Source organism: Adelges cooleyi, unplaced genomic scaffold, assembly GCF_023614345.1.
Source record: "Adelges cooleyi isolate 19-005CV unplaced genomic scaffold, UGA_ACOO_1.1 ACOO_flye_CR_arks_rails_tigmint_CR_PRNA_21, whole genome shotgun sequence".
NCBI lineage: Eukaryota > Metazoa > Arthropoda > Insecta > Hemiptera > Adelgidae > Adelges > Adelges cooleyi.
Window position 1 is genome coordinate 11,879,079 of NW_026095871.1, and position 25,730 is coordinate 11,904,808.

Below are 25,730 nucleotides of genomic sequence, written 5' to 3' on the forward strand. Positions count from 1 at the left end.
ATACAATAAAATATCACAAGTTGTTGAACAGCTCAATCATGAATCGAATAAGTTTTAAAGTTATTTTTTTCGCAAATTATTGATTAGATCTCATATGATGATAGTAATTTCATCGGGCCCATATGATAAACCAGCGTGGGTAAATGGTAACAATTAACACCATGACAAAAACAGTTTTGTTAGTTATTTTAGCCTTTAATCAATCAATTTATGTACTAATGTTTACTTAGCCGCGTGCGATCAGATGCTGTACAAAGAACCTTTTAATATACATTGATGGCTTTTAAGTATACTTTTGACCTCTATCAGCTTTGGCGCTAAGCTAGAAGATATTGATTTTACAATGATGTGTTTTTATTGTTTTTGTGTGTGAATGTGTGTCCGTACGCATGATATATCTGAAACCGCTGGACCGAGACCTTCAAACACAGTATGTCCCAGAACGATGATTGGAGTGTTCTACTCTCCATTGTCCGTGTTCAACCAACTATGAGCCGATTTAAACGATTGTATTTTTATAGGCCAACATTGGAAAGAAAATTGTTTGGCCCACTATTCTTATTTCTCGGGAATCAGTCTAACCGACGTGATATTATAATTACTGTTTTTTTTTTTTTTTAAATACTCCGCTTTTCCTCTTGGAACATTGTGAGATAAAATTCAGATTACTAGTTCTGCATTTGGTTACTTCAATATTTGCTAAGCATAAACCTTTTTTTTTAATGCGAATTCAGTAATCGCGCGCTTTAGCAAAAACGCTATGAAGTGCACCGCAACATGTAAAAATGTGAACATGAAAACATTAATAAAAACTATTGCAAAACATTTCCATTTTTTTTTTTTAAACGTCAATTTAAAATATTATATTTTGATTAAATTAGTTTTTCTCGCTAAAGAGGACTTTAAATTTGTTTGGTCCATGAATGGTATCCACAACAATAGGGACACATCCCCGGGTTTTGTTGTATATGCGTTTAGACATATCAAAATATGTTCAAGTGCGGTCCGTCGAACTTGTTTTGTTATTAATGAATTTTATATAATATTATGACGGGTGGAATAACACATTTCAACCTATGTCTAGTCCAAATAGCCACCCGTTGTACAGATGTACATAAATAACATATTATGCATAACGAGGTTATGGTAGACAACTGCTTACAACTGGCGACAAATAAAAAATAAACACAATTCAATTATAATTGTAAGTTCCATTTTATTGTACAGAAGCTAGTTTGATAAATCTGTAGATGAGAATATTATCATTTGAGTAAAAACATTGTCAGTATAAAAACATTATAATTGAAAATTCTGACAGCCAATTCACGCATCAGTCCGTTTGAACTATTGGAAAAAATATTATAAGCTACTAGCACACTATCATCTCGGCTATCCTTAAGGAATTATAACTTTTCAACAAGTTTGTGCAGTTCCATTTAACTTTACAGTGTAAAATTCTTAACAGAGTTAGTTGAGTTACTTAATATTATAATAAAAAAGTAAAATATTTGGCTTAGTATTTTAACGATATTTACAAACCTAACTCATGTATACTGTATACTTGGCTAAATATTAAACTAAAAAAAAAAAATTACAAATAATTGTCGAATACAATAACAAGAACAAAGAATTTTATGTAGAACAACAGCGTATGTACATTAAAAAATATGTGTACAAATTGTCTTTTAAAAAATAAATATTTAAATATCAATGTTATAATATCAAAAATAAATAAATTGTTTTTTTGTTAAGCCCAAGTCAAAAATCTATTACATATTTGATTACTACTCTGTTTTGACGAGCTAGAGCGCATTAAATTATTTTATAAATACATACAAAAATATTTCATAAAAACATATTACCAATAATATCACTTTAGTTTTTCTTTAATTGGTTAATCTACAAAACGTCAATTAAGTAGACAATATTATATGACAAAACAGCTGTCATAACTCAAGTACATTTACAAATTATTCGAAATACTTAACTCACTAATTTAATGAATCATAATTTTCGAATTAGTTTGATTTTAATTGGTAAACTTGGGATAAACCTTACAACAGGAATACGATTGCAACTGTTCATTGTCATGGCCAACTTTTTGTATGTCCGACTGCGATTCGTCCATTTACTGGCATACAAACTAAAATTCAAGCGTTCTTTCTAGAATATTATTCAAGTATTGCGTTATTATACGTACGTCTAGTCATATATTAATGGAAAAAGCTATAAAACTAAAATCAGTGCGCCAAAAGAACGTGCACCTCACTCAGATGGTTGAACGTCATAAATACATGATAATATACAAGACGTTCATAGAAGGGTTTAGTAATAATAAAAACGTATGGTATTTTGTTGTTGCTACGGTTACAAATATAACACTCACACACGATTTGTAGTCCTACATTTGTTTTTTTCTTTTTTAGATAGAGAGTGGGGGAGGGGAGTGATTATATGTCATGTTACGTTTATTCAATAACAATATAATAGGCAAGTTAAACATTTACTAACCTCAGCAAAAGAGTTTCAAAAAAAATGTATCGTAACTTTTATTGAATAAGCATTTTTTAATTAATTAATAATTTCATATTTCATATCACTGTGTAATACATTCTACGTATATATTTATGAGTAATTTGAATTATCGATCACTTACCATTTGCAATATTCGCTCCAGAGATATTGAGTACAACACTAGTTGATAAAAAGTATTCATTAGGAAAAACAATACTTTCATTAACTGCAACGACAACGACGATTGCCCATTTTGCTTTAGCTATGAAAGACGAAGTTTGTCGGTACATTTTTTTTTTTTTAATTATCGATTACCCAAGTACTTACAATTATTATGTTAACGATTAAAAAGCAAAGAGCAATTGAACTAACTAAAAACTGAAACGTGATGGCTGGTCGAAAAACCTTCAAAATGTCGTTAACGTACCTAAAAAAAAGCTACATTGAACGATACAATACAGCAAAAAAATTGTTGATACAATAACAAACTTCGATAGTATTTGATGGTCATGAATGATTAATTTTAATTCAACTTCAGCAATTTCAGAAACGTTGTAACTTAAATTGTCATCTGTAAAATTAAAAACTATTTTTATAAAGTACAATATTCCATATAATACAAAACCCAATCTAAGCCAACCTAATAAGAGGACTTAAACTTTCTAATTATATGGATTTTTTTTTTAGTATTTTACATGTGAGCGGTAATAAAATGTAATTTACATTTAACTATCAATTTTGTTTAAGCTCTCTCGCGTGTAAAATAAAATTAGTGCATTATTTCAGAATTTAATTCGTTTAACATTGTAATGTATTTTTCGTAAAAAATATACAAAATAAAAATGAAATGAACAATAACGATTTAAGCAAATGTACTATTGTAATATGTGTCATTCGTTGTATAAATGGTGTAACTCCAAATTTTTAAAATATACTTATGTTTGCTTAATAAAGTCTATCTAACCATATCTTTTGTTATTTCAAAATTCAATTACAAGGAGATAATTCATTTTTACACTGAACGACACATATAATATGTCTTAGTTTTCAATAGTTTTTAATATACTGATCATAACAAATGTAAAAAAGTGTTTTAATTTTATAATCAGTGTTATCCCAAATTATTTCATCACCAGTGGCTATTTTCAGTTTGTGGCCTACCGTCAGTATTAGGTAGACGTCCTAGTCTAGTGGCCACATCGGCCATGTCGCCATATCGCTGGCCGGTCAAACCCAGAACGCAAAATATGAGACAATCGAAAAAATACATATACATGGACGTGTAGAAACTCAACAGGCTCTCGATGGCGTACACCAGGTAGAAGGCAACGCGCCAAATTTTATAAAAATAAAGACTAAAACGACAAGTCACTTTCTAAAGTGTCCACTGAACCAATTTTCAAAAAAAAAAATAATGTATTATAAAGTTTAACATCTTTACTGGGGGGGGGGGCTAAAGGCCGATTTTTTTAATTTTTGTTTTTTAAATTTTATTATAAACGTTTATATTTTTACTTTTTATGTTTTTTCCTAATAAATCTAACTAATTTTCTAATAGCTAAATAAAAAATCGGCTTTTTAGTTCTAGAAGGTTTAGAAGATAAACAGCGTATTATGCTATATTATTTCAAAAATCGAAATAATATTGATCTCAACTATAGGCCGCTAAAAAAAAAAATGTAAATAGCTGTTTTCCTCTTGTACTTGCTAAGTACAGTGCAGGTCGCAGAACACTGACGGCATAAGCAGACTGAAGACATTTTTTATTCCGAAAAAAAAACTCTTAGAAAAAACAAAAATATTGAATATTCCGTATTTGTATATAAACAGTAAATACATAGATTTATTTATAAAAAGAAATACTTCCAAAAAAAACCTAAGGTTTTACGTAAAACGTTGAAAAAGTTTTTTATGCCAAAAGGATTATTGTCGTTTTTACACCTAACCTAAGACTTAACGTTGGTTTGCGTGTGTGGAAATTGCGTTCCTAAAATAAAACATTACTAAAAAAAACAGCTAGGTTGGTACGCCTAATAAAAATTTTATACTTAAGTAAAATTTAGTAATATTAGCAAACTACACGCTGCCATGACCGAGATGTACGAGTATAAAAGTAAATATATTTTATAATATACTCTAGATGTAATGGAAATGTTTCAAAACTGTCCTATATTCCTAAACAAGTCACCTATTTTACAAATAATATATATACAAATATATATATATATGCCTAGAAAAACGACGCTCTATCTAATGAGTAGAAAATAAACGGTAAAAGCATTTCGACATAAAAGTAAAACCGTGATGTTTTGTCGTAGTAAATGGAACAAAACAAACACCCTGCGCAAAAGCCTCGATAAAAGCTTCTGAAATAAAATTATCTTACCCATACATGCTTACATACATCGACCGACGAAGTAAAATTTTTGAGTTTCAAGAAGACATTTTGTTGAGTACAATTACACCGAACTCCCGTCGAACACGTCAAGAATCGTTAGCTTAAAAAAATAAAAGGCATTATAACCGGTGTCTTGTTCAAAACCGTTTACATGCAAATCATAAGCCACAAGCGACAGGTAAACTAAAACAAATGTTTTTAACGGTTTTTTTTTATATTTCACCAATAGAAATCAAGTTAAATATCAACAGAAAAGTAGTTCTACAAAGGTATTTCAATATTATTTCCGTTTTTCCTAAATTAAAATTCGTTTCTAATCGCTACAATTGACACAGTCGTATACAAAAGTGTGCTATGTATATACAAACCGTGCAAACGTTTCGTTTATATGTCTTTATCGGTTGACTCAATTCCAATACAAAACCCAACCGTGGTCTACGACTAGAATTATTCCTTTTTAAAAATTTTTTACCGTTTTTAAGTAAAAAATCTACAATTATTATGCCGGCCGTATAATGCCAATAATATACGGTCCGATTTAAATGGCATCGAACACGAGATTCGAAGGTCGGGGGAGATGATTTTTTGACATTAACGATCCACGGACACCCAATTTCAATGGTCCGTGGAAACCCAAAGGATTTGCTTGTCAAAAATAAAAAATAAAGAAAACACCCCGAGACCGCCAAGTTAATGACGGCGTCTTGAACCCTAGCGGCCGTGATGTGACTTATAACAAGGATCGACACACTGTTACTGGAAAATAACACTTGTCAAATTGACATTTTCAAACGCCGAAATAACGCAACTTTACATTTTTATTATTATTTTTTTTTTTTTATAAATCTTACCGAAATTGGTCGCGTTCTCGTGGCCGCATTAGACAGTAAAAAAAAATAAAAACAGGACCAATAAAGTCAACCTATAATAATAATTGGGTCAATTCCCAGAGTGCGGACCGACAAAAACTCATTTCTCGCCCTGATAATATATTTCGACCAAATTGGTTTATTCGAAGTAATTGTCGGCATTCCGGTTATGAAGTTTATTTATGCTGGCAGTGCTGCGTCCACCGCCTGTTATATTTCTGCCCTTATAAAATGTCGACAAATAATTCGTAACCCAGACTTGACGCGACCATTACTCAGTTGTACATTTCAAATTATTAATGAATAAAACGGCATTTGGCTACTGTTTTAATTTTTAAGCGTCGAAATTTCCACGACTCTAACGTGGGCGCAAAAATAATTTCCGTGTGAAATAAACACAAAAATGTCCATTTATAACTTTACTTATTCCAAACCTTTAAAGGTTTAAATGTACATATATATGCTCAATTTCGGCACTCTCAAGTGTGTGTATGTGGTGTGGTTTTTTTTTTTGTGGGTAGGTATTTCTGATAATTTTGTATTTGTGGTGAACGATGAATGACAGCCAAAATCTTCACATTTTAAGTTTGTTATACGCTTTGAATAAAAATGTTTTTTTTTCCATCAAAATCGAAACCTTAAAACATTACCTTTTATTTGATATAATGCAACACGACGCGAAGACAATTTTCTCCTTTTTAGTTATTATGCATTATTATTTATTTATCGTTGGAAATCACCAAAATAATTTGGTTTTTAATGAAAAGTAAGGACATTACTATCAGTTAGGCTCTGTTCAAAAATATATCGACGATTGAGCAATTATAATTATTTTTAATACAAGCAAAATGTTCAACAATTGTCAAGTAGGCACGATAAGGATTTCATAGAGGTATAAGATTGGGTTGATTTCACGCGAAAACTGCACATTATTAAAACTTACAAACCGAATGTAAGTTTCTAATTCCTATAACCTTTTTCTAAGGCTTACACTGTTTACCGAATTACTTGAACACAGATAGTAAATCAGGGATCACAGGTGCAATCGAGATACAACTTCTCGTTTCTGAAAAATTACTTTTTGTTTTTAGGAAATTGTGTTACCTTTTAGCTTTATATATATATTATAAATGCTTCGAACCCGAACGACTCGATAAGTTTTTATTTATTTCTATAGCAATCTCCCCAACTTATAATCGAAAGTATATAAGTATATATATATTGTGTATAAAAACGATAGGACCACTATACTCTGTATGTGTGTGTGTGTGTCAGATAATATACTCTTATTTTCTTATTTTTTTATTGTGTGCATTCGATATAGCTCTGTAAATTTATATACAAAATATAAATGTTACATTACTACGGTCTGCTTCGTAAACAATTATTTTATTGTCTTACTACAAATATTTATATTTAACGTTTAGTTTTCAAATATAACAATGCTACCGCTATAAAGTAGACACGTTCAATGCGTTTTCGAAGATAGCATTAGTCTCATAATAATAATAATACTCCCGGTATTATTTATGCCTAGTTATGTAAATATATAATTTCATTTTTACCCTCGAATATATTAATAACATTTAAGTATAGGCGTTACCTGCAGTTTGTGCTAAACCTGGTGCTAAATCCATTACATAATATATATTTATTTCGGTTAGAGACCCACAAAAAGATAGTAATATTATGTTCGCGTCGTGTTTTTGGTCGGAAATCAAATGTTAATGGCACGAAAAATGTTTCAATGATATTTCCCAACATTATAAATTTAAAAATAAATAAATACTTTATTTTTAAAACTTCAAACGAACTTTGAATGTGAATGCCCATTGGTTAAAAGATTGCTGACAATGCTCTTATTACTACTGCTCACGGACAAGAGTATTAGCGTATAAAACCGTTAAAAAACTTAGCCAAACTTATGAAAGTCAGTGGTCTCTCGGTCTGCAAATACACGTCGGTATTGGCCAAAGTAAATACGCCCCGAGCTAAGTAAGGTCCGGCCAATAAAAACGAGATCGACACCTAGACGAGGTTTTCGATTGGAACGCGAAAATTGTCGATTCAATCCTCGATGAGTAAATAAAAGGTTTGATATAAAAAAAAAAAAACCGAATGAATGAATGAACTAAAGAGAGAAATAGAGAATAAGATGGAGTAAAATAAAAATCTCTACGGAAAAACAAACAACATTAGAACCGCGTGTGGAGAGCCGAAGAAGTGTGTTGTCATTGTGCGCGTTTTTCGTTTATCATCGTTTGGGCGGTATAGCTAATGTGTTCTGTTTTTTTTTTTTTCTTATATTCTCACTCGGTCCCTCGGACTCGTGTCTACCTCTCACCACCGGCCACCGTGCTCTATGCATTTCTGCGAGGTTGGAAAAGTCAATATTTTATATTTCATCGAAGAAGAAAAGGGACTTTTCGACTACCGGAACGGCGTATATAACTCTCTCGACCCGAACGCATTCGCACACAACCGCCGCGCCGTTATCCCGTATAGTACAGTCGGAGAACGGGAATTACAATGAAAATGATATACAGCTCCACTGCCGCCGCCGCCGCCGCAAAATATAACCTTCTGCCGACTTTGTATATATCTATATATAATATAATATGTATTTCTGTGTGCTATATACGAGTGTCCCGGAGTCCTGAAACTTATGGTCCCTCCCTCGCCCGTGGCCCGCCGCTGTCGTTAGAAATATTTTGCGTGTAAACCGGAGCTCTCGTGACAAATAGTCAAGTCGCCCGGCATAAGCTCATTGGCGTACCGCCACTACATTTTATCGTCGAGGTAATATTTCTACAGGTTTACAATGTTTGGATGGGGGAAAAAAGGAAAATTTACTATAAATCCGGTAAGAAACGACGATTCGCCGTCAAATCTATGCGGGATACATGCGAATTTTATGTTTCCCGGAAAAACTTAAAACATACATCATAGAACAGCGAGAGATCAATTAAAAAAAAACAAACTTTATATAAAAAATAATAAAATGTACAATTTTATTTTGATTCGAGATAATCATAATTTCAAATTGTTTTTTCGACAAATTTAAATAAAAAAACGATTTTAATAAATTTTCAATTTATAAAATCTAATAAATAATTGTTGATCTATTTAAAAAAAACAACCAATACCTTCTCAGTTCCAGTTCCGCATTGAAACTAACATTGAAAAAACACATCATTGTAAAAAAAAATACCTTCTCAGCTTGTATTGCTGAAATGCCTTACTACCATGATCCTTGAGTAAAAGGAAAGCGTTCCGAAATAAAAGAATTTCAGGAATGAGTAAGCTTGGAATTCCTCGTTTTCAAAGTAAAAACCGAGAAACTGGGGAAACATTTTTTTTTATAAACATGAAAGTAAACAGCTATAGTTTCTTTTGCACAATTGTTTTTTCCAAATAGTTTTTTTATTAACATATTTTTTATTATTATAATGGTTGTACCTAAATATTTAGTCGTATGAGTGATGTCTGGACTTGACGTAGCTCCAGATTTAACTTGGTTAACTATGGTAATCATGTTGAACGATATTGGCACTCCAAAAGCATCATCTGCATAATTACCGCATTTGAAGTTAAGAAGCTGCAGTTCATATTGTATTTCAAATTACATCGTATTTAAACTCACGACGGCTATAGCCGCCTAATGTATAATACATAATAACAGATGTGAATAATAAAAGACAGTGTATTCTAATAATAAAATAATCATTTCATTTTCGTCACTCTATTAAACAACCAAATAATCAACTTTATGTGTAAAATAAATTACCTTATATTACATATAATTATTATTATCAGTACTTTAAACAATATAATTAAAACAGACAGCGATTGAAGTAACTCCTACACGTGGTATGTCAACACTTATAAACTTCTTACTTTATATAGAATACAAAATATTAATACAAAACTTTCTCTAAAATTAAAATTAAATTATAAAGTTGCCTTAAAACAAAGTATCCACACTCGACCCGTAAAGGTTTTTAAAAAATCAATATTAATTATTAAATCGTATTTAATGTAATTCCTCGTTTCGGCTGTATATAAACAGTCGGTATTTTATTTAAACAAATAAGTAATAACTATGCATAATATATTTTGATAATTGCTTTACTTTTGGTTGTCCGTATTTAGAAATCTCGTTTCGGTTATAAAAATTAAACCCACACGGTACACGACGAGGTGTATACTACACGTTTTTTATTATATTATATATATATACACGTATAATTTTTTTATAAACTACATAATAATATCACTTAACAAATTTAATTTTAATTTTACAATTATTAGATCATAACGAAAGTTAACGATGGCAAGTTTGTTTTGAAATATTTCGTATATTTTGTTGTCCGGTCCAATCCATCGTTACATTATGACTTTCAATACATATTTTGATTTGTTTTTGTTTTTTTTTTTTTTTTACAGTTTTACAACATTAGGACGGTGTCAGTCTGATGTTGGCCCAGTCGCTACGTCTCACTTGCGCATCACCCATATGTCTTTGTTCAGCCGACTTACTAAGAAAATCGCAGCCACCATGACGACCGACCAACCGAAAATCGACGCGAACCCGGCTATAACGGGCGCGGTATCAAACCACCAGCCCTTGGCGGTAATGGCCAGTAAGGCCCTGACCGGCGCCGTCATCGGCAAGAACGGACCGTACGTTTTCAGAAGGTAGTGGGCACCCTCCAGCGGCCAGACCAAACCTATCGGGATGTAATCGAAAAATGTCAAAATGCAATTTTCAAGTTTGCAAGTAAACAATAATGTTTGTGAACAAAATCTGTTGAATATTTACCGCACGTGAAAGCCATCATGATGTTGCTGCCGGTGCCGATGTACGCGGCAATCGAAAAGTCTTGGCATAACGCTCCGATCAGGAATCCTGTATAAAAAAAAAAAAATTGCCAGCCGTCAATCACACGCCATCGACACAACTATCGAATCATCACCGGCAAACTTACCGAAAATCATCCCTTCCATTCCCAGCAACATCAACAGCAACATGGTGGGAAAATGACTGCCCAAGTACGGATTGTCAAAGTGTATGTACATGACGTACATGGCCAGCAGTGTTTGCAAACCATGGATTGCCATTTGAATGATGACCGTGGACACTAACACTTCGGTAAACTTAACGCCTGGAAAACACGATGACGGTTAAGATCCACCAAGAAACCCGATTAAACATTAATAAAAATAAATGCGTTCACGGCAATTGTGTGATTTCTATAATGATAATTAACGGTCGCCTTGAAAGCGCGCTAATCCGACGGGGGAAATCCCACGAGGAATCACAAGTCAGCAAAATACTTGATTTGGAAACGGATTTAAAATTATTTGGCAAACTTACCGGAAACCATCATTCTTTCCATCATGCCTTCCTTCTTTTCCGTGAGAATCAGACCTGCCGTCAACAACACCGGCAAGTAGTAACAACACCTGTCAAAACGCATCATCATGGTATATTTTACGAGTATAGATTTCAGTCAATAACAATATAGCTACTCACTAATATAATATAATCACTTCCTTATAGCAAAAAAAAAAAAATGTTAATGTTTTAAAAATGTTTGTAAATAATTTAAAATCACGTTTTGGCAGCAGATTAAATAACGTTAAACAAAATCTTGTTTAAATATTGCTCAATTTATTTTATCATTTTAAAATTGTTTATAATATTACAAACAGCAATTAATTAACATTGGAAATATTTTCATAATGCTAAAACAATATTTTTAAAACGTTTATTCTCATCTCAAAAGTATCATCAACAATATTTTAAAAACGTTAACATTTTTTTGCTGCGCGAGTTTAATTATGATTCCTATTTTGTATGTAATGTTTTTACATTATTCCTAAGATAAAGATATTATATCATAATTAATCCTTTTTTTTTCTAAATACATCAAAGTCGCTATTTTTTATGAATCAAAATTCAAATACCCTTTGTTGCTTTTAAATTATTCAAAATACCGGGCAGTTGTTTAATAGGACATACTACTTTATCCGTTATTCTAATCATCCATGTTGAATGACCCGTCGATTAATCCACTAATAAATAGAAATGGTTCGACCGGGTGTTTTCTGACAGCTGCTGTTATCAATGACGGATCATACAATTTCGAAATAATAGTTTTACGAAAATAAATTTACATACCTGTTGGTGTTTTTGACACCTGTTAACTAACTTTTAATCAAATAACCGATCTCGTCGTACTATTATTGATTACCTAACATTTTCCGTTACATTGCATTACTTACACATTTTTTAAAACCGCGGATAAACGAGATACCGACTTGAGCTAATTCACCACGAATACATATCAAATATAGATGAAATTGAATTTAGCATATAAATGTTATACTTACAAGCACAAGATGGCAGCCGAAGCGTAATGGATGAACGATGTATGTATCGAGCCGTACACCGGTGTTTTGAACTGGAAAAAGGAAACATGTTGTCGATAAATACATGAAAATTGTGTTTTTCCCTAGTGGGTAAATCATTTAAAAAAAAAAAAAAAAAAACCCCAACCGATATAGGAATGTTTGCAATTTTTTCGTTGACATTGCACCGGCGTAAAGCTCCTTGCAAGAATTCTTGAGTGGTATACAGTACGTTCGCTTTTACCATGTTTCCAATGTATTGATCTTAAAATAACAATGAAACGTTTAAAACACCGACTTTAAAATAAAGCCCAATACATTCAAATTGATATACATTTCCAATACGGGCTCCACATTGTACGAATAGTGTCTTTTAAATTCTAATTATTATAATCAAATAAAACTAAGTTACCCGACAAGTCTATCCATGCTTGGACCGTACTGCTCTCCACGTGATATTCCGATGTCCTGGTGGCATTTGCGAATCGCACGGCCATGGAATTAGTATAGTTAACAGGGAAATACAATAGTCCCCAAGCGTAGTTCTTTCTCACGGCGGCCAAAGCAGTCCTTACGTCGTCGAAATGAGTCTAATAAAAACAATACATTATTTGTCTTTTCCACTAATCGTGCAACTTAACGCCTGTATGTACACTCTAAGAGGTGCTTACGATTTTCAGAGTTTTGCTTTTGATTTGGTCTTCGAACGCACAGCTTATCGTGACACTGTTTGGATCGTCGAGGAAACATCCGCTGTACAAATCAGGATTGCATTCGGCTATGCCTTTAGAGGCTACTTCTTTGTTGACAACCGCTATGCTTAGACCTTGGGGGTCGTGACCGATGGCCAGATTGAAAAAGTACGTTTGCACTAACGGCAGCAGAAACAGAAAACACAAAAACCTAAGAACATAATACACACATTGATTGTTATTGAAACGAACCTCTTATTTTTTTTTTAATAAACAATTTAATTGCAAAACAAATTATTGGTTTCGAAATAGGATTGCCACTGAGTGGGACTGACCGTTCTGTCAAACTAGCCGTATTGTTTATCGTTCATACTTACATAGATTACCTACTTAATTATTGTGTTCAAAAAGTAATCGGAGATTAGTAATTCGATTAAATTATTTAAACTACATTATGTATTTTTCAGTGCAAATACATCAGATTTTTTTATTAGAAATTATTTTATACTCGAAATGCATTTCTTCTGTATTCATATGTTCAAAAAATTGTATACATAGCATTAACGTTGGAGCTTTTATTGCATTAGCGCAGCTAATAATAAAAGCTAATTTAGCTGTATAAGATTGGTTTGCTAATTAGGATTTTTTTTTATTGTTTCCAAGAGTTGCTTATTAAATAAGCTTCTACCGGATTTAGACTAAAAATCAAACTTTGTTTTTTAATTTGCCTAAAGTGTAGGTGGAATAATTTTGTTTTATAATTGGATACAATTTAGGATTTCAGGTAGAAAATTCGGTTGAAAAAAAAAACTGTTAAATGCCTAATAGATATTTAATAATTTTAAACGTACGAATAAAAATATTTAACAAAATATATAATATCAAACCTAATTACTTCTATTTATTTATTTATTCGTATGACAAATTACAAACCATTTATAGAATTACTTCTATAAATGGTTTGTACTAATAGGTATAAACAACTTGGTAATAATGCAACTATTATGATGGTATGTCTTTCTATGTTTAAAACTATTTATTTCAAATATACAAACTATATTACATTTTTAAAATATGTTATTTTGCTAACCTTTTTGCGGGGGTTCAGACGAATTAAACGATAGGCCTTTTTGAGGCATTTTTACGAAAGATGGACATTTTGTAAATTGTATTTTTATAAAACTAGCACTTTATACTACTACAACTTTAAATACAAATATATAAATTACTCACGGTTTTTGTTGCCATAATAAAGTTAAGTTTTTGTACATAAGACAATTCATTCGGTTCATCCGGAAGAATCCATCGTTTAATTTTGTTTGTGTGGCTTTTCCTCTGTTGAAATATGATTTATTATACGTGTCGTTGACCTGCTGATTGACATAATATTGTTATATTATATTATAAGTAGCTAACACTTGTCGACCGTTAATTACCTCAGTGTTGGCAGACATTTCTTGCTTACGGCTAAGTATTAGAAAAGCCTCTTCTAAGGAATTAGCGTTACAGCGCGCCATTAGCATTTCTGGGGATTCTTCGGCTAACAAAACTCCTTCTCGCATCAAGCCGATCTGACAACAACAAGAAATTGAATGACATTTGCCATCATCCGATGAAAAATCATTAAAAACTCACTAAATTTGCTTGCCTTGCTTCTTCGATGTAATGTGTGGTAATAATAATCGTTTTGCCGTTTGCGGCAAAAGACACTAGATGATTCCAGATACTGTAATACAGGAATCACATGGTTATGTTTACTAGGACACTAAGCATAATATTATTGTGTTTAGTACATTACCTAGAGCTCAATACTGGATCCAAACCAACGGTCGGTTCGTCTAAAATTAAAATATTAGGGTTGTGCAAAAGAGCCACTCCTAACGATACTCTTCTTTGTTGTCCTCCACTGAAATCCGAAAAAAAATGTTTTAACACAATGGACTTTTGTTAGTTTATGATAATAAAACTAATGTTCCAAATATGATTTATGCAACCATACCTTAGTTCTACGACTAATCTGTTATCAGGCGGCAATTCCAATAACAATGAGAGATCTTTGGCCCGCTCTAAAATTAGTTGTTCTGGCATGTTCAACATTTTACCATAAAATTTGAACGTTTGTAATATCGTTAAATGTTCGTGTAAATTTAAATCCTAGACCAAAAATAAAAATAATGGTTGCAATGTCTAAATAACATAACGACTATAATTTTATTCTACAAAAATAAAAATTAGCCGTGATCAGAATTGTATAAATAAATTACTTGTGGCATATATCCTATGTCTTCTCGTTTGGTTGCTTTAAGAATAATTTCACCGGAATCCAGACTAGTTCTGCCGACGATACTGCTAAGCAGTGTTGTTTTGCCACAACCACTGGGACCTAGTAGTCCGTATCTGAAATAAATAAAACCAATGAATAGTAACAATTAGATAAAATAGTAGACTATGCAAATACTCAATTATTCATTGATTTAAATATTTCCGAAAAGATATTAAATTATGCACCCGCATGTTAGAATTTAGATCAAAAAATGTTCCCAATAATTGTACTATAATTTGTACCAATTTGACTACAAACTAGTGAATTTCAATTCTAAACTAATAAATTCATGGTTGTTTTAATATGAACAAAAATGTATTTATTTATGTTTTGCAAATGTTTTAAATATTAATTTGAGATGTATAAGTACCTCCTAATTAAGTTGTTGTATGTTAATGATAAAAACAATTTCAGATTTGTAGCAAGGTCTGAATTTAAGATTTGTTATGTAACATTAAATTTATTAGTAAAACAATATACATGTAAATTTTGAAGAAAAAAAATGACCTTGTACTGTATTGCAGACGAAATAACAAATTTAAATGTTTTAAAAAATTAAAATAATATTATAAATGCTGAAATTTGTATTTTTCTTCAACTTCTTTGATAAACTAGTTGTTAGATGAAATGTATAATTTTTAATTTTATTTAATTCATATTTTTTAAGTTTTAAATTTTAAACTAGTAATTTAAAGAAACGAGGGGACGTAGTAGGTGACATTTATACACAGATGTATGTTTTGCTATTATTTCGCCTGCTATGGAAATTGTCAACAAATAATAACAACAACAAAATTTAATTTAAACCAATGAAAGAAACTTTTTGTTTACAAGCCAAAAATGTAATCGAGTCAGTTAAATATTTTAGACAAATGTCAACCTTAAATTCTCTAGGTAAAATCACACTTATGAAAATAAAACTATAACATATTATTTAAAATGTCGTTGTATAATTTTTGATTTAAACATAATTGTGTTTTACGAATACAATAGAATTGGTACAAAAAACGGGAAATAATTGCGTTTTTAATATTATATCTAATGTTATAATTTAGTTTAGAAAAAAATTCCATTACGGTAACATGACATTTTTTTATCAGGCATGAAAAAAAAATACACATGAATTTACCGCTACTGCGACAAATAGAAAATTAGTAAACACGACGCAGCATCTATTATACACGCTTATTGCGTTTATAATTACTTGCCGAGCGTCATCTCCATGATTACCATCTTCAGGTACGCTTGCAGATTTTATTAAAAATAAAACATGTTTTTGCACATTCATCCTACATAAACCATTCCAACAACTTATGAGACATGGGAATTTACAGTTCATTCAAGGAAAATCGTAAAAGAAACTATTAATTAAACCAGCAAATGTGACATATTATTATACTCATTAGGTACAAAAAAAAAACCGTTTATTACAAATTAAGCGTTTATGATCAAATTATTGTTTAATGCCGTTTAAAAAAGTACAATTTTTTCGGTAAAACCCCTATGTGAAATAAATATCCATTAAAAATCTGAATTTTCTGTATTAATTAAGTAGATACAGTAATTGTTGGTTGTAAAATAATAAACAAACTTACCTAATTTAATATTATTAGTTCATTGATAAGAAACAATTAACTAGTAATACATTTTTATGATTGTCATATCATAATAGTTTTCGAACCTCTTAACATGTAATAAAAATAAATAAAAACACTATTGGATTGTAAAATAATTATCTGTTAGATCATAAAAATGATACAACTTATGATGTTGCTATAAACTACCATGAGTAAAATTAACCGGCAAACTGGTTTTTGTAGATCTCAAGTTCAATGATCTAAGCAAAAAATATTGTAAGCGTTCAGTTGTCAGCCAATGAACATTGAATTTCTTTAATATGCTAAAAATATGAAATATGTTATGCCGTAACAGGAAGTAATTAACACTCTAGTTTTAAAATATTATTTGTATTAATAATAAACGCTGGTTTAAATTCAATTTAATATAAAAGCATTTGTCTAAGCCTCGTGAATTTTATTTGATTAATTTTAGCCCATGGAAATTCATATAAATTATAATAGCCAACCACGATTTAATTTAATTGATAATGGTTAATATTATTATTTATTGATTGCCCACATAAAAGGTGTTACGTGAGGATCACTATGTTTGTAACTTCACCTAAGTACACGACGACTCTAAATCATTGAAGTTTGAGCAAAATCATAACTCTAACAAATTAATTGTCGTTTTAAATATGTAATTATAGTGTATGCGTTTAATAAATATTGAAATCAACTGATTTATTATTGAAATATATGTAATATAAAATTATAAAAGCACATAATATTCAAAGTCCGTCTAAACACTAACGTTGAAAGCTGTTCTGTAGCCAGAAAATTTATTTTTGGAGAGGGAGGGCACTAGTTTATAAGACCTAAAGAATAGTGTATAATATATGTTTTACGGTGGACATCATGTCCAGCATTAAAAAATTGAAAATATATTTTAGGAAAGCATGCCCCCAATGCCCTCTCTCTGCACCCCCGTCTGCGGCATTGTTGATAAAAATATTTTTTGACACAAACAAGATTCGAGTATAGAAAGTACAAAATAAACCTAAGGCTGAACTTAATTCATACTATCGTCATGATGTTTATAACCCAAAAGAAAGATATCAGACCATAGATATATATAGTATTGACTCTTGAGGATGGTTTTTTAATCATTAAAAAACATAGCAATGTATGAGATGAAGTTAAAAACACAAACCTTCTATTGAAATATATTATTTGATTTCCGTAAACAAATAACGTTTTTAAACAATCATATTTTATTTATGGCTCGAGTTATTAGACTGTAAATTTAAGACTAGGACAAGCATAGAAATAATAAACAATTCTTCTCCAACTTCGCCTTACACTTCCAACTACATGGGGTCGACCACCATATTCCTACACCTTCATAGAGCTCGATCACCCCAGCTATCCTCATATCACTCTCTATTTCGTCCATCCGTCTTTTCTTCGGTCTTCCTCTCTTTCCCTCTACATTCATTTTTATAACAGCTCTCACTGGCTCTGCCTCATCTCTCCTCGTAACATGATCGAATCATCTCAACCTATTCTCTCTCATTTTCCCATCATAAAAAATAATAAACAATATTTTTCGAGAAAAACAAATTGTTTTAGCCTATTTGACCTTAACTGCTATAAATTAATAGCTCATCTCATTGGCTTGTTGAAACATTTAATGGGAGACTAATAAAACTGTACATTGTTTTATACACTAATTGGTTTAGTAAATATTGTACTTTAAGAGGTCGGACATTAATAATGGGAAATAATAGACGATTTATAAATCTGAACGGTGTATTAATTGTTTGCACACATTTTCTCTTTGCACAATACCATTTTGACCGGTCTCCAAACCCGAAAAATATCTTAATTTATAACACATATATACGATAGTTCGATCGTCCGTGTACTTAAAATTAGGTACCTACATTTTGCCTTTCGGTACGGTCATGTTCAATCCTTTGAGTATTACGTTTTTCGAATACATTTTTACTGCTTCCTTGATCGAAATCGCTATTTCCTCACCACCTTGAGATTGATTAGGCGGCGGACGCGACCCGTTGGCACCAGAGTCTAAGGAGATTTCCTCCATGATCAGCTGCTACACCTGATAACACACAATATACAATATTAATGTACAAGCAATGTTCGTTGTAATACTAATTAATAAAAAAAAAAGACAAACCCTAGATCTGTGACCGGACACATTATAAACGCGCAACGAGTTTGTCGGCTCACGTGGAGGAGAACTGGTTGGGTAACGTGCTTTTAGAGGTCACGTGACGGAAAAAGAATACTATGCTTCCTATTCGAGTAAACGCCTACTCTGTCTAATGACACATCACTATTTGTCCGGATATTATCATGTTTAATTAACCGAGAACCGACATTATACCTAGTACCAAAATCAAAGTCACTTAAGCTGTCTTGGTCGACATCATCATCAACATTGCGGTAGGTAAATATTAACTCTAAACATACATATCATTGCCTTCGTTAAGGTTTTAAAATTGTAAAAAAAAAAACCAAAAATTAAGATAAGTAGTTGCAGCATAAAAGGTGGTCGCAAAAAATAATTAGCGTTGAAATATGCCAGAGTTGTTATTATACAGAATGATTCATTAACGATAAGACTCTAATTTTTGTCTGAAAATAATTACAACGTTTTTCTTCTTAAAAACATTTTTGTTTATGTTATTTTACAATACTAGTAACGTATCTTATTTAATTGCGAATAATTTGCTGAAAACGTTCATTGTTCGATAACCAGTTTTGGATAGTCACTTTTAAAGTTCAAAAGCATAATTTTTAGAATGGGAGGAAGAAGAGTGTAGTATACATTTTATTTGCGCGCATTACTCTATAGCAAATAGACTCCCATCCTAATTTTTAAACTTTAGTAACTTTAAAAATAATTATTCAAAACTGGTTATTGACCAGTTGAAGTGTTTAGCAAATTATTCGTAATGCAGTAGGTAAATTAATTAAATGTAGGTACACGTTACCATTTAAGTTTTAAAAGTTAGGAGAGAGATTTAGTCGGTCAAACTTACTTTAAAAGAATTAATTTACAAATCCTCCATTTACTAAGTTTTTAAAAAAATACATAAAAAAATGAATAATTCATCATGGAAATCATAATGTTTTTTTAATTGAAATACATTTTTACTAATATAAGGATTAATTGTTCACTCCAAATGTTTCATGTGTTTATATTTTGTTTAGAATTTAGTTATCATCAAGTACCTAATAAATAATATAATAAGCTTTAGTGTTGTTTCTTAAGCGAATATAAAACTATCAGGTCTATTTTCAGAGGATAATTGATTACAATTTAGCTACATTTTTTAATATACTGAGAAATACTATACTTTTATTCGCTCAAACAGGAAGACGAAGGTCTTCAACTAAAACATTAATGCCGGGTTGCATAAATGATCACTAAGCGTTTTATGAACCAATAGATGTTTAGTGGTTTCTTAAACATAATTTAGTGGCTTGTCATTGGCCAATTAAATTTTAATGAACCATTAAATGTATTGATTCTTTATGTAACTCAGGATAAGTATTAATATTTTTACAAATTTCGAGCCTATTTGCAAGGATTAAGTATGAAGTAAAAATACGACCAACATAGTGTATATACATCAATTATTATCAGCGTAATTTTCTGTTTTACCTAATCTCTGTAAAAATATATAACGTCAAATGTTTTTTTGACTAGAAATGATTACTGCAAGTATTCCGAGAAAGTAAGCTCTAAAATTGGCAATCGTTAACACATCGAATAGACTTAAATTACATAAATTAAATCGTTAAGGTGTATTTATTGACAGTAAAAAATGCAAATTAATTAAAATAAATAATACTTATAAGTATTATTATAATAATTATAGCACCGGAGTTTTCAGAGTGTTGCTTATTTGCACATGAACCCAGGCAATGACCTCTGTAACGTGAATTTGTCTGTAAAACGGTCTGTGAACTGATTTCATAAGAGATCAAAGTGAAGTTTTAACCGTACAATAAACAGACGTTATAAAACAATAGCATTTACTGACCAGCTAAAATGAGTCAACTAAACAATAATAAGGCGATGGCGCGGTGTCTGATGCCAAAAATTGTAATATTATATTAGAACAAACTGAACAACAATATCCACAACAAAACAGTATTCAACAACTACCTGTACTTATTTAATTGCGAGAAGCTGTATAATATTTTTGATGGATATAAGCAAAGAGCAAACCCATAAGTTGACAAACTAAACTATTAAGATACATTAAACATTTTTTAAATGCATTGATCACCATATGTCTATACATGATATAGAAATTTTATGAACTTTCGACTTAGGAAATAATTCTCTCAAAAATATGTATTTTCACAACAAAATTCGTATTAAAATTGATTTCAAATTATACTGAATTTTTAACACAACGTTATTTCCAGCTTCTAAGCAAGTAGCCATACAACGGTAACCGTTTTATTGGACTTATTTAAGTTCTTCATCTTGGTCCAATAACCAGCGCATTGAAATGTTGTGCAACTGAATTCTATACAAATGTCAATTAGCAGAACTTCTATCACGTTGTAGAAATGCCTTATTATTTACTCAGAATACATTAATTTTTAACTACCTCCAGCCGCAGAACCGCACGGGTACCTTGTTGTGTTTCATGGTCTACGCACATGGGTGTCATGTACATTGTACTTCTACTATTCTTTCATTATCTTTTAATCGGGTCAAGCATATTTTAAAAAGCAAAAACATTAATTTTTTTTTTTTTTGCTTCATAACAATACCTTTTGTTTTACTGTCATGTCATTACGTCGTTTGATGGACCCAACCGGTACAATGGTAATTTAAAAAAAAAACAATATCACGTGTTAGGCTTTTCCAAGTACACCCATACTATCAATTTTCAAAACTATGATCGTTTATTATAATTTTTAAATTGTTTATCGCGAGTATATAATTAGATTAGTATTTTCATCTTTCTTATATTATGATATTATGTGAAAAATATTATTATTAGTTAAAGTATTAAAAAAAACCAACATCATGTAAACAGGATAACACACAACGGTTACGTCACTAAAAAATCCTGTTTTTGTCGTTGACTATACTCGTTTAAATTTTTTTTCTTTAGTCATTGACATTGAAATTGTATAGTTATAATACATTTTGCTTTGAACAACTTGGGTCATAATTATTAGAACTAGAATTCATCAACGACTATTGTACTTCCTATCGTTAATAAATCTGGTTTTTAAAACAAGAATTACTATTATAAATATTATACAAAACAAAATAATAAAAAAGTTTTGCCAGATAAATATTAGAACAACTCGGTTTTGGAGTACCTACTGCAGGTTAATGCTTTGTAGATGGTTTTAGTTTTGGAAAAAATGTCATTACATAAAGTTATTTAAATAATAATATATTGAAAACGTATAAAACTTTCATAAACAAATACATTTGTCTCTCAAAATAACAAAACCATACACTCAAAACTGTCAATACAAACTATACAACTATGCCATCATATATTTCATACGACCTCTCAAAAAACAAAATCAAAATTTTATGAATAGAGATCCTTTTTATTTGTCAAGCTCTTTCGTCCAAGAGTGTCGAACAAATAATATTTTTTAAAACATTGTCAGTATAAAATTTAAAAATATCTAAAAACCAGTTCAATCGATTATTTATCAAAAATATTCAAACAAAAATAGGAGTATTAATATTAAAATTAGAGAAATGTCTTATAATCTTCTATCACAGTTCGTTTAAAATATTTCAAATACAAAAATGTCTGTACTTGTAACACATAACATACATATCCTTTTTTTTATTTCGTGTCCTTATATTAATACATAACATGGATGCTATTTTGAAAATTTAACACTAATTTTTGACGAAATAAATTACTTATTGACATTTACTTTCATTCGACCTGATACCCCCTACACACAATTGTTATTTAATAAAAGAACTAATTTGCATTACCAAAAAACAACAATAACCATCAAAAGAGCTATCGCCGACAATTGAAAATCACATTACTACTAAAATGTTATTTTAATAAAGTCTTTCGGGTTTGAAATGTTTAATGTGTTTACAGAATTAATATTGTTAAAAAATTATTACTTTGCCAAGGTTGAGGACTAAGGTTACCTCCCCATTTTATGCATACCAATTTAATTCTGACGTTTAAACGTCTATTTATGGCGATATATTTTAGAAAAAACCTGTGTAATTTTTACCAATCAAATATAATCTTTACTGGTGTTTTTTAAACGACTACAGCTTAGTACAACTGACTAAAGTAAAATACAATTGAGTCATGTTAATTTATTATATTTTACGGGTTATTCCGCTGCTGGGTATAAATAATTTCCAAACATACGTCAGTCTGTGGTCTCGAACGAATTGCGATGATAGAGGCAATAATATAATATGCAACGTTGAAACACAATATAACACTGATTTTAGATCCATCAAGTAACTCGAATTTAAATAACACATGTATCAGCCACATTTCGACCTCCGCCAGAATGTCCATTCGGGATCATGCTGCTGAGTATTTGCCATTTGTTTTTTATTATATAAACATAATATTATTGAGTCCTACGCTTTTTTGTTTTGTTGAATGATGAAACGTCTGGAGTTCTAAACAGTGGACAACGCATGAAAAAACGTTTTAATATTATATTTGGTTAGTCCACACGATTATTGCAAAACTTACTATATTTTGCGAAATGGCAATTATTTATGAGTCAGCGTTGAGGTTCGTTTCGCTGTATAATATGACCAAATCCGAAAGACGGATGCGATCCATCATAAAACAAACCTATTTACAAATTGTACAATATTAATCGGTGTACTATATTGTTTTCGAACATACTTTACAAACACATACGGTTAATCGGCGTAAAAAAAAAAAAATACCAAACAGGATATTCGACATCAACTATTTGTACGGTTTAATACCGTACAAAATGTTTATAAAAAGTCAATAGATTCATACAAAAAAAAAAACAAATATGTTTTGCTACAGTCAACATTAATGTCAACGTGTTGAATTTAAGTATTAATTCACAAACATTATTGTCGTCGCACCCTGTGTTGTTTAGAATACATTTATTCATCTAACAGCGATTGTCGATTAGGTTAGAGAACTTTTAGTTATTTGGTACAAATATAAAAATTGCTGTATTAAATATATCGATGTGACGCTCCGCATCGAAGCTAAAATGTTTTGATAAACAAATTTTAATTGGGATAAAAAATAGCGTTTAGGTACTATTGTGCGTATCACTGCGGTTACTAATAAAAAACAATGGTCAACAAAAAGTGGCGAGAATCCAAAGAAAAGAGATGATCTTTTATTTACAAAACACACTGTTGGGTGAACAGCTTGTTTGATAAAAACGTCATTCGGACTCTTTTGGTCGTCATCGCATCAATTACTTGCTATTGGAACATTCGGATTCGAAACCCACTCGTACTAATTATATCATGTCCAACGAACAAAACGGTGTTTAATTATTCTCTAATCGTACCTTTTTTGGATCGCGGAATCGATTACACGGGCACACAGCTGACGGTATCCGTCCTTGACGACGTTGATTTCGCTGTCTGTTTCTGACACACAATCGACGGCGGTATGCTCAAATATTATCTATTCAGAACACTGGGCTACGCGCGGTTCCCGACACAAATAATGGCATGTTAACACTGAATAGGTTCAACACCGGACGGACCTATTCGGATAGATCTTCTGATGTAAGCGATTACGAACCGACTGCGTGGTGCACAACGCGAGGTCCGTGAGCTTGGCCGAGATCGACAGACCATCGCGAAGGATAGTGGTTGTCCTTTAGACGGCGACCCGGCAGCGATACGCAGAGGAGGTACACAATGTAGAAAACAAAACTGGTTTTTTTTTTCGTACCGGTTTGACCCATGCGCGGTATTTAGTTCCTCGTTACAATAAAAATAAAAAAAAAAACAAATTTTCTACTAAATACCGGAATGTAAACACGACACTTGTTATAACTGCAGCGACTACACGGATCGACGGCGAGACATTTTCACGGGCAATCGCTAAAACCAGACGACTTCCGAAACGCTCCTTATAGTTTTAGCGGCCAAGTCCTTCTTTTCCGCAAGTATCAGTCAGCACACCCGTATAGCTCGTATGCTACTGTATAACAGGTGTGCCGCCTATACTGTAACCGCAAGTCGTGTTCGGCTTAACAGAGATGTGTATTTTTCGACCGATAATTAATGAGTTTTAGCCTTGGATCCAGCGTACCCAGTCATTTTTGTGCGATTTTGTTTTTTTGTCAGCTGAAACGTGAGAAAATGTATAAATATTCTTCATAATTATGTTGTTATTGTTGATAATAGAGAAAACATAATATTGTTGTTCTTTTGGGAACAAAATAGGAATAAATATGTTTGTTGTGCTCGTGTTATCGATGGTTATTTTCCATGTTTTCGGTAACAGTATTAGAACACTTTGGTTGTTTATCTATTTGACATTTGCCAATCGTTTTATATACTCCACACAAAACTATACAATTATTATCATCAGTTATACAGCTCATATCCAAAAAACAAAAACCCGGGATGTCGATTCCATGTAAAACGATCGCCAGAGTTATTGAACCAAACGAGAATGTCTTCTACGGCATGCCGACTCCTTTAACACCGGGTTCTTTACTATAGAATCTTATGTAAGCACAATTACTATCGAATCTTAAGGTCATGTCCGACGTTGTTATTATATAAGTTACCCACGAATTACATATTTGTGTGGTAAGCACACCTTCGCGGCATTGTATAACAATAATAAAATACATCATTTGTTACATTTAGGACACGGGTCATATAGCCCGCCGAAACACAATATGGGCAAATTTTTTATGACA

The 25,730-nt window shown here is 31.4% G+C and overlaps 1 protein-coding gene across 2 annotated transcripts; it reads right to left on the reverse strand.

Moving 5' to 3' along the window:
• Positions 1-10,191: 10,191 nt before the first annotated feature.
• On the reverse strand, positions 10,192-24,663 carry LOC126834572 (ABC transporter G family member 23-like). 2 transcript variants are annotated; one of them, XM_050566599.1, is made up of 16 exons: positions 24,357-24,663; positions 18,716-18,894; positions 15,152-15,284; positions 14,887-15,041; positions 14,686-14,793; positions 14,523-14,613; positions 14,324-14,458; positions 14,121-14,260; positions 12,867-13,098; positions 12,608-12,785; positions 12,344-12,459; positions 12,178-12,248; positions 11,159-11,247; positions 10,770-10,946; positions 10,604-10,690; positions 10,192-10,511 (listed from the first exon to the last, which is right to left on the reverse strand). In XM_050566599.1, exons 2-16 carry the CDS (start codon positions 18,877-18,879, stop codon positions 10,279-10,281), a joined length of 2,109 nt encoding a protein of 702 aa, XP_050422556.1. In that variant the 5' UTR covers positions 18,880-18,894; positions 24,357-24,663; the 3' UTR covers positions 10,192-10,278. The 2 variants fall into 2 exon arrangements, with proteins under 2 accessions (XP_050422556.1, XP_050422557.1); XM_050566600.1 differs by having other exon boundaries at positions 14,121-14,257; positions 24,357-24,662.
• Between the last annotated feature and the right edge of the window lie 1,067 nt (positions 24,664-25,730).

What these genes read in the sequence shown, in the direction of transcription:
- LOC126834572 (XM_050566599.1), bottom strand. Translation starts at nt 18,879, where the DNA reads ATGGAGGAAATCTCCTTAGACTCTGGTGCCAACGGGTCGCGTCCGCCG. An exon ending in GATCCAGTATTGAGCTCTAG is followed by an intron (nt 14,614 to 14,685) that starts GTAATGTACTAA and finishes CCTGTATTACAG; the next exon opens with TATCTGGAATCATCTAGTGT. An exon ending in AGCATGGATAGACTTGTCGG is followed by an intron (nt 12,460 to 12,607) that starts GTAACTTAGTTT and finishes TGTTATTTTAAG; the next exon opens with ATCAATACATTGGAAACATG.